Source organism: Schistocerca piceifrons, chromosome 4, assembly GCF_021461385.2.
Source record: "Schistocerca piceifrons isolate TAMUIC-IGC-003096 chromosome 4, iqSchPice1.1, whole genome shotgun sequence".
NCBI lineage: Eukaryota > Metazoa > Arthropoda > Insecta > Orthoptera > Acrididae > Schistocerca > Schistocerca piceifrons.
Window position 1 is genome coordinate 15,748,965 of NC_060141.1, and position 13,236 is coordinate 15,762,200.

A 13,236-nucleotide genomic window follows, 5' to 3' on the forward strand; every position below is an offset into this window, starting at 1 on the left:
TTCCATTGTGTGCCAGCCAGTCCGCTGCAACTAGCTCTGACGTCATAAATGTTGCGCAATACTTTAAAAATCAAGTAAATAACCTACAACGTTTCTAGCATGTCAGGAGTAATACTAAATTAATATGTGTTGAATATCAGTTCGATAACTTTAACCATTTTCGAAATTTGGATGTTTTTCTGTAAAAATCATTGGCGCAACAGAAAAGAGCTAGAGAATTAAAAATTTATATTTAGATTCCTTTTTCATAACTATTTAATAGAAACAGTACTCTGGATCTCACAAATTAAGATTTTAGTTGAAATTCATGATTTTCTGGTTTTTGTCTTAAAAATTAAGGAAGCAAGATAGATTAAGTAGGCTAATGAATAAGGCTAGGATGTTTATATTCAAGTAGAATGGAGATCCGCTATAACCATAAGGATGTGAGAAGTTTCATTTGAATACCTATAAAACTATAGCGATAGCGTATCTCCAAAGGGCCAATTCAGAGCTCGTCTACTGCGTGCAGTGTAATTAAATTAATTCTCTCGCCCAAAATATTTAACGTAGCCACGTCAAACTTTTATTATGATTACTTACCTATATGCTGAATGCACATTTCAATTAAGAGCTTCATCGGCCATCAGCAAAAGAAGCTGTGATTTATTCGGTGACTTAATGTGGTGCATTACTAGCCCAGCGGCTAGTCGGGAGAGCCGATTTGATCAGGCGTTCCCTTAGCCGTCCGCACCGCGGCTTTATATATAAGAACGCTGCGCGAGGAAGCAAGGCCCCAGTTCTCTCCAGACGCTGAATAGCACGCCATCTGTGTCGGGAGTCGCGTCGCGTCGGTATCATTGCTACAAACAGCCTCGGATGCCGTATTAAGTTACTCGAGATACGCGCAACCATGAAATCATTTTCGAGTGAAGTGTTAATTCTGGGTTGACTTTAATTATCGATCTTCAGTTTGCGTATTGTCGTATTTTCACGTGCCGCCGCGGGACAAACATTCTACCATTAGTTAGCGTGGCATTTCATGAACCTAATCATCAAATTATGGCGAGCATTCATTTAAATATTTAATTTGGACAGTTATAGTGGCATCAGCGCATTAGACTCTGAACTGCCCTGTCAGTTAGATTGTGTGGATTCTTATGTTTTCATCTGTGACTTTCAGAATACAGAACGTTTTTTCACGACCGTTTTTGATTATAAATTCCAGACAATCTCCTAATTCCTCAGAGCTATAAGCTGTAACTATAAGTGTATTCTCAGATGAAGTGGGCACTAGGAATTCTAATTACAGGCTTCACGTTTTGCTAATCACTTTCTGGTTGCCAATATTGTAGTTAGAAAGCCAGTGTTGAGAACGGCGAAAGACAGCATAAATAACATTCTAAATAATAGGAACTGGTTTTACATTCTACAAATATATATACAACAGTAATAAATTCCACCCGCCGCCCCACACACAGCAGGGAGAGTTAAACGGAAAACGCTAGCAATCACTTGGTGGCGAATTCTCAAACAGATCGGAGTGATGGCGCAGCATGCAGTTAACTCCACGTGGTGCTTGATATTGGTAATCGACATTTAAACATTTAAAATTCTGTGATCCATATTAATAGATTTCATTTCAGTTGTACTCGAGCTGTAACGAACTCATTTACAGTAATTTAGTATTGATTTATTTATTTCCAATTCACGTCACATCACACCGGGTGTGCTCTCTCTTGGGTTCGTTTCGTTAATGCGCCAATTCCGGGCGATGCACTACGCCAAGTTAGCAAAGTCTGATGTGAAGCAATGCTCTTACTGAACTGTGTGTTCCGTTATCTCAGTTCTTGGTACCTGTTGCAGTTACGCTGCTAAGAATTACGCAAGCATTTGGAAATCCTCGAGGTGTTTGTTATGTATAGATTAGTCGCGCAAACGCTGTATATTAAGAGCTGTGCCTAACCTCATACTTTTCCTATGCATAACATTTGTTTGATCTAACTAAAGTCACTGATCATGTGTGTGTATGTTCGCGTATTTGGAAGCGTTTTTGAATTTTTTTTCTATTTTATCACTATTCCGGAACATATAATTGAAAAGACAATGCTAACTGTTCATGTGACCACAACCACAAAACCCTTCTTTGCAAGCTTGCAGCACTGATACACCCACTAATTGGTAACTTTTCTTTCTTTGTCACTAAGTATGTGATTCTTTTGCAAGCGTATTTCAGTCAACAGACAACTCTATTTCAGAATGGAGAGAGAGCCATTGCATATCTCATCTAAACTGATAAGCTGATTAGCTGATTTGATTACAATACTGACGTACTTGTCTTAGTTACAAGTAATGTGGTCGTCACCCTTTCTCATGATGGTGTGCTTATGATAATGAAGAATATTTGAGCAAAATAAAAGTTTATTTGATGGCGAGGGGCGGAGAGCAAGTAGAGGCAAGGACAAGGACATGGTCACTTTTATGACAGTTGTTGTCGGTGCATAACGTTCAATTTCACTTTGGTCCAGGTGGATGCAGGCGTTGTAAACACGTTCCTGTAAACACAACTTGCCAACCGTTATAGACAATAGTTTTACTCCCAATAACGGTGGCGGAAACATCTGTCGAAAACCCGAAGTGACGAGAATTCAAAAGCGAGAAGAATTTACTCATCCGGACTGGGTATGTATAATGGAGAGCACATTTACCTACGACAAGCGGGATTAACTGGCACTGTTGTGGTTTCAGACTGGCGGTGGGTGGGCTGGAGCAACGCCAGCCTGGGCGGCCAGCCGCTGGAGCTGGAATTCGAACTGGAGACGCCGAGGGAGTTGGCGGCCACCCACCTTCATGTTCTGCACGCGCCGCAGCTGGGCGTCCAGGTGAGTCTCCCTTCCCTACACCCTCCCCCCCTGTTCCCACACCCCTCGACCACCCTTTCGCCATGTGGCCTCTGGTGAGCTTGTTAAACTGTGGTAACACCGATCACAGAAGCTGACAACGACCGGAAAAGCGGTGAGCTGACATGACCTTGCATATCTGCATCCAATGACAGCTACAGACTAAGAACGACACAGAAGTCGGTCGACATCGTTGGGCCTTTGCAAGAACCCCTTGTAAGTAGGCTGTGTGAAGCCTGTGGTTGGTTTGCATTGTTGAAATATATGCTATTGTAGTGTTGGGCAGTTGGCTGTTAACAGTGCGTAGCGTTGAGCAGTTGGAGGTGAGCCGCCAGCAGTGGTGGATGTGGGGAGAGAGATGGCAGAATTGTGAGAGCGGACGATCTGAACGTGTGTACATCAGAAAGAGTAAATAATATTGGATATCATGGAATGATATATACATTATGACTTTTGACCACTATTAAGGTAAATACATTGTTTGTTCTCTATCAAAATCTTTCATTTGCTAACTATGCCTATCAGTAGTTAGTGGCTTCAGTAGTTTGAACCTTTTATTTAGCTGGCAGTAGTGGCGCTCGCTGTACTGCAGTAGTTCGAGTAACGAAGATTTTTGTGAGGTAAGTGATTTGTGAAACGTGTAGGTTAATGTTATTCAGGGCCATTCTCTTGTAGGGATTATTGAAAGTCAGATTGCGTTGCGCTAAAAATATTGTGTGTCAGTTTAGTGTTCATCAGAATAGGTAAAGAGCGAAATGTCTGAGTACGTTCAGTTTTGCTCAGCTGTTTGAAAATCAAATAACGTAAGAGGTTTATCAGCACAGTAATTCATTAATTTTTCTAAAGGGACGTTTCATACCTTCATTCCTACTAAGCCTCCAGAAATGTCTCAGTTTACCCGGAGTGTCCGTAGATGGTGCTATAAGGGGTGTGCAGTATAACTGGCCACGGTTTCCCACCCGAGTTTTGCAATAAGTCAGTCAGTCCGTCGCTGAACTGACTTAGTGAGCTGCCGCGCAGGAATTCTTCCTACCTCTTGTGTGCAGATCCTCTCATAGTTTTACGTCCCCTACAAAGCCATAGCAACGCCATCGGATTCTGAAAGTGCAATACTGCTATGTTTTACATATTGAAGGGGAAGAAGTTTTCTGTGCAAATAATTTTTACACAGTGTGCACATTATTATGCATTTATTTAGGAAACACCGTAAAATAAACTTGTTCTCACTGATTATAACTGAAATATTAACGGTACGAGAGCATAGGGTACTGTACGACTAGATTGAAAGGGATCGTATCAACGACTGCCGACTATGGCGCACGGTCTTCAACTTGAGCGTACCATCGGTATAGTTCGTATAAGATCGTACATCTCCGGTTATGCTAAAGTTATTGATTTATTTGTTAATGTGGACGTTTCTTGACATTGTAAAATTCCTTAAACATAGTGTTTATACCCGTAGACTTCTCCTAATGTCTGAGTGGCAAAAGGCAACTTTTCTAGCAAATATTTATTGACAACAATTACGTGATGCGCACCAGAATAAATGTACATTCCATACGTGTGTCTTTGCTGAAATCACGAGCGATTTCTGCTTCGGCATCTTATTTCACTGGCTCTGAAAGCCAGATGGCCAACCGCCTCTGGTAGCCTGCATGAGTAACTACCGCTCACTCCATACTCCGTATGTGCTGCAAAACTGGAAATAAAGTACAATGCACTCTTATCTGCAAATAAGGCGTACGTTACACCTTCGGAGGCCGGTTCAGATTGAGCTTACTTTCTTTTTAATTTCGTCTGGATCGCAATTTATTTTGAAGTGTTCAGTTTTTCAATGTACTTCCGGCTAAGTAATCTTCTGAAATCAGGCTGAAGAAACGAATTTATCGTGAAGACGGTAAGAACATTCTCTGCGACATATAGGGTGAGAAAAATAAAAAGTAATCTATGCAGACCGACGTCGGCAACCCAACTTACGTCGTCCACACCAGGGACATTTCGCGCAAATTGATTTGTCTGTGTCAACGTGCATGAAAGGCTTTCTGGGCCCAGCCTGTATAAATATCATTGAGACGGTTGTAGGCTAGGCCAGAGCTCGGCAAACCGCGGCTGTCAAGCCACGTACGACTCTTTCAGAGCAGTGTGCCGTGTGATAGCCCCGTCTTTCACCCTCACCCTAACCTCCACCTACTAACACGTCGGAGGAAGACAACGGCAACCCACGTCCACTAGCACCTTGCTAAGTACAGTGGTTCAAATGGCTCTGAGCACTATGGGACTCAACTGCTGAGGTCATTAGTCCCCTAGAACTTAGAACTAGTTAAACCTAACTAACCTAAGGACATCACAAACATCCATGCCCGAGGCAGGATTCGAACCTGCGACCGTAGCGGTCTTGCGGTTCCAGACTGCAGCGCCTTTAACCGCACGGCCACTTCGGCCGGCTAAGTACAGTGATGCAAGTATCTTTCATATGCTCACCTGCTCTCATTTCCCGAGCTTGGGGCTACTTTGACTTTTCTAAATGCATCACTAATCACACTGCAGCTTGGTAGACTATTCTGAAGGTTCCATTTCCAATAAATCTGGGTGATAGTTGGTCACCATTTCATTAAAAACATTAATTTCTTGGCAGGGGGTCTTTCACTGAGAGGTGTTCCACATAAAACTAGTGCCTCGCGAATGTCTTACTGCACGTGTCTTTCAGTATTCTTTGATTTGAAACATGAGTTCAAATGGTTCAAATGGCTCTGAGCACTATGGGACTTAACATCTAAGGTCATCACTCCCCTAGAACTTAGAACTACTTAACCTAACAAACGTAAGGACATCACACACATCCAAGCCCGAGGCAGGATTCGAACCTGCGACCGTAGCGGTGGCGTGGTTCCAGACTGTAGCGCCTAGAACCGCTCGGCCACCCAGGCCGGCAAACACAAGTTTCATAGGTACATTTGATCTTTATTACATTTATTTCATTTTTTGCGACTAGTACTGGGACCGCAGCCCCAACTTAAAGCACTCATTCATGTACTGATTTCTTAAACAGGAATCTACATTTTTTTTTCATTACGGCTTCGGATTCTCCGGAAAAATGCGTAAGTTTTGTAATTTTGTGCTGCAATCGACAGAAATCAAAATGGGTTGAAAAAGCTGAAAAATCATATCTCAGGAAATACACATCAGATTAGGACCCAGAAGGCTAGAACGGCAGTCATTCTAAACTCATTAGAGAGAAACCGGTTTTTATTGCAAAAATCTGCATTAGTTTCCGGCAAAACGCACAAGGTCAATACTTCTGAAAGGAGTGTTCAGCGCTTCAACACAAATTACATCCACGTCACTTACGGTTGGATGAAGAACTACATAGGCACGACTTTCGAAACCGCTTGAATTTCTACAATTGCACACAACACCAACTAACAGCCACGATGATTTTATTTCACACATACTTTTCTCTGATGACTCAACTTTTACCAGTCGTGGTCACTTGAATCGGCATAATACGCATTATTGGTTAGTGGAGAAACCCCAATGATTAAGGCAAGTCGAGTGCCGTTTGTGAAACAAATTACAACCGTAATGTGGGCAATGTATTATGTACTGGAAAATCAACTCTTTTTGCAATAAAAATGGGATTGTCATTTAAGATTTTAGAATAACTGTCATTTTATCCTCCTGGGATACTAGTTTCATGTGTATTTCGTGAGATATTTTATTTTTCAACTGTTTTAACTAGTTTTGATTTTTGTCGATTACTGCGTGACCTGTAAACAAAATCGTTAAAAACAAAAGTTAGGCATTCTTTCCGGAGAATCCTAATCAGCAGTAAGAATTGGGAATTCTTCTTACAGATTTCGAAGGGGGTAGGCAGAATGGTTGAGACGAACAACTTTTGTTGCGATCTCTTTCTAGTCATATTTGTATTTTTCCAGACATTTGCAAGAACAGTTTTGGATGCCCCAACCTGTATGTTCTTTCACACTTTTCATTCTTCTGAAATACTTCATTGATCAAAATTTCTGTTTCATTATAAATGCTTGAATTTTGATGTTTTGTCCAGTTCCAGTCTCCTCGATATGGATACAGAAACTGAAATTCTTGTTTCTTCCTAAGGTGAAAAAAAAATACAAACTAACGAAATCAAAATTACTCTCCTTCATTGTTTCCTTTTCACTACCTTTACCCTACACCGTTGTGAAAACTTCAGTTAAAATACAAGTAACGGAATGTGTAAAGTCGCAGTCTAAATACAAAATAAAAAGTAGAAGACTCAGAAGTGTACATAATAGTCGTAATGTGGTGTCACCACCAGACACCACACTTGCTAGGTGGTAGCTTTTAAATCGGCCGCGGTCCGTTAGTATACGTCGGACCCGCGTGTCGCCACTATCAGTGATTGCAGACCGAGCGCCGCCACACGGCAGGTCTGGAGAGACTTCCTAGCACTCGCCCTAGTTGTACAACTGACCTTGCTAGCGATGGTTCACTGCCAAAATACGCTCTCATTTGCCGAGACGATAGTTTAGCGTAGCCTTCAGCTACGTCATTTACTACGACCTAGCAAGGCGCCATTACCAGTTACTATTGATATTATGAATAATGTACAGTCAAGAGCGACGTTCACCATTTATGGATTAAAGTAAGGTATTGCACCAGCTACGTCCGTTTCTCAAAATTCTAATTTCCTTGTCGTGTTCCAGACCTCACGCCAGCCTGATTGAGCTAAAACGCGTGGATTTCGGCTTCCTCTAGTAACGGTGCTGGCTCTCTTGCCTATCCACAACACATAATTCATCGGTTTCCGGTATACCAAGTTCTTGCATAGTCTGAAAAATCATTTTCATAATTCCATTTTTTGCAGTTCATGGTGTAATTTGTTAGACTACTAATACACTACTGGCCATTAAAATTGCTACACCACGAAGATGACGTGCTACAGACGCGAAATTTAACCGACAGGAAGAAGATGCTGAGATATGCAAATGATTAGCTTTTCAGAGCATTCACACAAGGTTGGCCCCGGTGGCGATACCTATAACGTGCTGACATGAGGAAAGTTTCCAACCGATTTCTCATACACAAACAGCAGTTGACCGGCGTTGCCTGGTGAAACGTTGTTGTGATGCCTCGTGTAAGGAGGAGAAATGCGTACCATCACGTTTCCGACTTTGATAAAAGTCGGATTGTAGCCTATCGCGATTGCGATTTATCGTATCGCTACATTGCTGCTTGTGTTGGTCGAGATCCAATGACTGTTAGCAGAATATGGAATCGGAGGGTTCAGGAGGGTAATACGGAACGCCGTGCTGGATCCCAATGGCCTCGTATCGCTAGCAGTCGAGATGACAGCCATCTTATCCGCATGGCTGTAACGGATCGTACAGCCACGTCTCGATCCCTGAGTCAAGAGATGGGAACGTTTGCAAGACGACAACCATCTGCACGAACAGTTCGACGATGGTTGCAGCAGCATGGAATATCAGCTCGGAGACCATGGCTGCGGTTACCCTGACGCTGCATCACAGACAGGAGCGCCTGCGATGGTGTACTCAACGACGAACCTGGGTGCACGAATGGCAGAATGTCATTTTTTCGGATGAATGCAGGTTCTGTTTACAGCATCATGATGGTCGCATCCGTGTTTGGCGACATCGCGGTGAACGCACATTGGAAGCGTGTATTCGTCATCGCCATACTGGCGTATCACCCGGCGTGATGGTATGGGGTGCCACTGGTTACACGTCTCGGTCACATCTTGTTTGCATTGACGGCACTTTGAACAGTGGACGTTACATTTCCGATGTGTTATGACCCGTGGCTCTTCGTTCGATCCCTGCGAAACCCTACATTTCAGCAGGATAATGCACGACCGCATGTTGCAGATCCTGTACGGGCCTTTCTGGATACAGAAAATGTACGACTGCTGCCCTGGCCAGCACATTCTCCAGATCTCTCACCAACTGAAAACGTCTGGTCAATGGTGGCCGAGCAACTGGCTCGTCACAATACGCCAGTCACTACTCTTGATGAACTGTGGTATCGTGTTGAAGCTGCATCGGCAGCTGCCCCTGTACACGCCATCCAAGCACTGTTTGACTCAATGCCAAGCCGTATCAAGGCCGTTATTACGGCCAGAGGTGGTTGTTCTGGGTACTGATTTCTCAGGATCTATGCACCCAAATTGCGTGAGAATGTAATCACATGTCAGGTCTAGTACAATATATTTGTCCAATGAATACCCGTTTACCATCTGCATTGCTTTTTGGCGTAGCAGTTTTAATGGCCAATAGTCTATACTCCGTTGAGCTCGGTGTTTCTGATGTTACCAGTTAGTATATGAATTGACCTGACAGCCAGATTACCTTGCTGTTTTTGGGTCCGGGGTGTCGCTTTTAATCTGGTGTCTCAACTTCTTGCATCCTGACAGACTGCGTTGCCAGCTTCAGCTGTGATCCAAGTCTCTGTTGCGTCCATGCACAGATACCGCGTGCGTGGTGACATGTCAGTCGGTGTATGAGTGTATCCTCTGTGTTACGTTCGTTACAACTGGTCGATTGTGCAAGATGGATAGAATATAGCTCTGTGCTCGCTGGATTCGTTTCGCTGGCGACTTTTTACCGTGTTTGACTGCTAGACCGGCGCCTCCACATCTACGGACGTGGCGTCGCGCACGCCGCCATCGGAGGCGGAAGTCTCACCGCAGAGGAAGCGGAAATGACGTCAGCGCCGGCGACTCCCCTAAGCACGCGCGCCCGATATTGAAACGCTTCGCGAGGGACGGCGGGCGGCGCGCGCTCAAATGCCTCAACCTGATATCTCGCAGATGTTCCTCCCGCTGCGAGAAACTTTATCTGTCTCGGGACACAAACTTTTATTATGATGCCTCGAAGCGAGCGCGAGGGAGGGACTGGAATGGCGGTATGAATATCAACCGAATACGCTGAGCGGCGAAAACAAGTGGTTGCAGGAGTAAACAGCCGGTAGCCGCGGCCGCACGCCAGATGTCTGCACGATATTGAGGAGCAGCTGCCGGTGCACACTCAGCGCGTCTGTTTGTGGCGAATCTTTCCTCAAATCTGCTCGCTTCGGAGCGTTCCTGGCTCGGCAGATTCTGCTGTCGACTGGCTTAGATATCATTTGAGCCATAATCTAACCTCCACTATAGCAAATGTGCACCAATTGTGGTTCTGTATTAAACGATGTTATTTGATTTAGTATTTACGGACCCATGATTTAGAAGACTTTACTATGAAATGAGGAAGCCTACGTTTCAAAGCACCCATGATACAGCGTTGCAACCCAAACAGTGTAGAAAAAACAAGTGTTTGGGAGAGAATATTGCCGTAATGAGGAAATGTTGCAGAGTCGGCGAAATCACAACATTAGTCAGATTTCTCTACAAATTCTTCAGATAATGTGCAACCACATAACTCCAATATATACTTCAAAAGCAAATTCGATCTACACATTTCCTACATATTTTTGTGGATAAATATGTGGGCCGTAATGCACCTACAGAACATACCAAATATTTTATAACATGAATTAAGTGAAAATAGAAATGAAAAGTGTACTTCGTTCAGTTAGATAAGAGAATACTATAAAGGTGGGCCAAAAGACACTACGCCTCATCAACCTGGTTTTGCAAGGGTGTGCCGGCCGGAGTGGTCGTGCGGTTCTAGGCGCTACAGTCTGGAACCGAGCGACCGCTACGTTCGCATGTTTGAATCCTGCCTCGGGCATGTATGTGTGTGATGTCCTAAGGTTAGTTAGGTTTAATTAGTTCTAAGTTCTAGGGGACTGATGACCTCACAAGTTAAGTCGCATAGTGCTCAGAGCCATTTGAACCATTTACAAGGGTGTTGCGTGATGTTGTGAGGCTCCACCATCTTGAAATAAAGTGAATACATGTCGTCGTAGGTTATTTGCAGTCCCGGTACGGCATAAGTTGTGAACATTTTCAGGTAGTTCTCCCTAGTTACGGTTCCATCAACAAACCAACGTCCAGTTACTTCAAGACATGAGATACTGCCCCAAAAGGCAACACCAGGTTCATTTAACGCACTCTCGAAAACATTTCTATGCTTCTCCGTATACCAACAGGTACAGTTGTAACTGTTGACACGAACTGATAATTTTAAAGTTGTCCATCACTCCAAATAATCTTAATAAACAACTTATTATCGCCATATTTAAGTTCATTTAACACTGTCTCGCAAAACTGAAGTCTTGCAATAGCCTGTTTATGAGATAAGATATATAATGTTTGAATTTGACTTTATGTAAAATTGACCTCCTGGAAGTTATAGAAATATCCTGTTCGGGAGATGGTCAACGAGTAGAGTTTTTAGGGCTCTGGATAATCCCTTACTAATGGTCTACATGACATGTGGCAGTCCGGTGTAGATCCACTTTCCTCAAGAAGTTTCCTAAACTGTGGACATCCTTTCTTGCAGGTGAAACAGTATTGAAATTAATATCCCACCCATTTATTATTAGATTGTAACTACCTGTATGATTCATTTTGAAAGCAAAAACTCTTTCTTCACTAGAAAACATCTTCGAAACCGGTTGTATTAACAACGAACAATATAATATACGAAACTTCCTGGCAGATTAAAACTGTGTGCCGGACCGAGACTCGAACCCGGGACCTTTGCCTTTCGCGGGCAAGTGCTCTACCTACTGAGCTACCGAAGCACGACTCACGACCCTCCGCACAGCTTTACTTCTGCCAGTACCTCGTCTCCTACCTTCCAAACTTCACAGAAGCTCTCCTGCGAACCTTGCAGAACGAGCACTCCTGAAAGGAAGGATACTGCGGAGACATGGCTTAGCCACAGCCTGGGGGATGTTTCCAGAATGAGATTTTCACTCTGCAGCGGAGTGTGCACTGATATGAAACTTCCTGGCAGATTAAAACTGCAGATTAATCTGCCAGGAAGCTTCATATCAGCGCACACTCAGCTACAGAGTGAAAATCTCATTCTGGGAATATCATATACTTTTGATTTAATAGCAGTGCACTCTAGTGTTCGTATCTATGATTATATCAAACAGATAAGGTGGCCTTCATGTCTTCAATGGGTTACGATGGGTAGTTACTTCTTGCTCACTCCGTATTTGAAAGTAATGGATTGTCATGCTGTAAACTGTTATCATTTGTAGACTAGAACAGCAAGCACTTGCCCAACTTTGGAACTTAGTCTTGGTGCATACATAAACTCTGATGTAAACAAAATGCCCAAGCCTATCCGCTACTTCAACACATCGGGAAATCTAAAGCAATGTGTGACTATTTCTTATGTTGAGATCTGAGTTTCTCCCGGCCCATGCAATCTTCAAATACGTTACGGGAATGCAGCCGGGTGGCGTCGTCGACAACCGCCGATATTTGGACAAGACACTCCCTGCGATTTTCAAGGCTGCAGCAAGTAACCGCTGAGCAAGGCAATCTAAGACCTCGGCTTGCAGAGAAACTCTAGAAAGATGACACAGACACGCACTCTGTAAACATAGCGGTGGCACTAGTGCTTATGAATCGAGGTATGCATTTTAAGAAATTACTTGCATAAAATCCAAATCGTAGTTATTTCGGGCAAGGAGTAAACTGCTAGTTCTACATGGTGAAACTATACTTCTCTGGCTGAATTTGGGATGTTTCTCAGGGATACGTTACGAGTACTTTGGTATAAAAAACCTATGGTCTCCCATCGTTCGCTGGCCTTGTTACCTCGGTTTGTTGCCTTTTTATCATTGTATCTGTATCGCAACAGTGCAAATGTCGACGACATGTGCTGTACGTCGTGTTTTGAAACAAAGGTCTTCCATTAACCCCACGGTATTTGCTGCTGACAACAGTAATGTCCACTTTACTCTCCTTCCTCGAACTGCCTTCGTTACTGCTACATGGTGTCTCTGGTTTATTTCACCGGCAGTATTAGCTGCATGTTCACAGTTTCATTGTGTCGTATGGGTAGCTGTTCCTCGTGTGTGAGTTCACTGACTGCAATGGCAGAGCGGAACAGTGGCCCAGGAGGCGACGACGCTGTGCCGTACTTCTGTCTCTGTCTGAGGGTTGCTGGATTACCCCATCTGTATCCTGTTTTGTGTTGTGCGTTTTGCCAATTGAATATCACAAGGTTTTTCACTGTAATGATGGTATTTTCTTAGTGAAACAAAGGTATGTCGCGTAACCGAATGAAACGTAGTTAGCCGCGCGGGCTTAGCCGAACGGTCTCAGGCGCTGCAGTCATGGACTGTGCGGCTGGTCCCGGCAGAGGATCTACATCTACATCTACATCCATACTCCGCAAGCCACGCTGTGTGGCGGAGGGTACCTTGAGTACCTCTA

General features: G+C 43.7%; 1 protein-coding gene across 1 annotated transcript in view; it reads left to right on the plus strand.

Moving 5' to 3' along the window:
• Positions 1 to 13,236, plus strand: part of LOC124795540 (discoidin domain-containing receptor 2-like) — a 590,808-nt gene that overhangs the window by 345,254 nt on the left and 232,318 nt on the right. Inside the window, exon 6 of the mRNA XM_047259613.1 lies at positions 2,728 to 2,861. Coding sequence (XP_047115569.1) covers positions 2,728 to 2,861 — 134 coding nt within the window. The remainder of the gene's footprint in view (positions 1 to 2,727; positions 2,862 to 13,236) is intronic.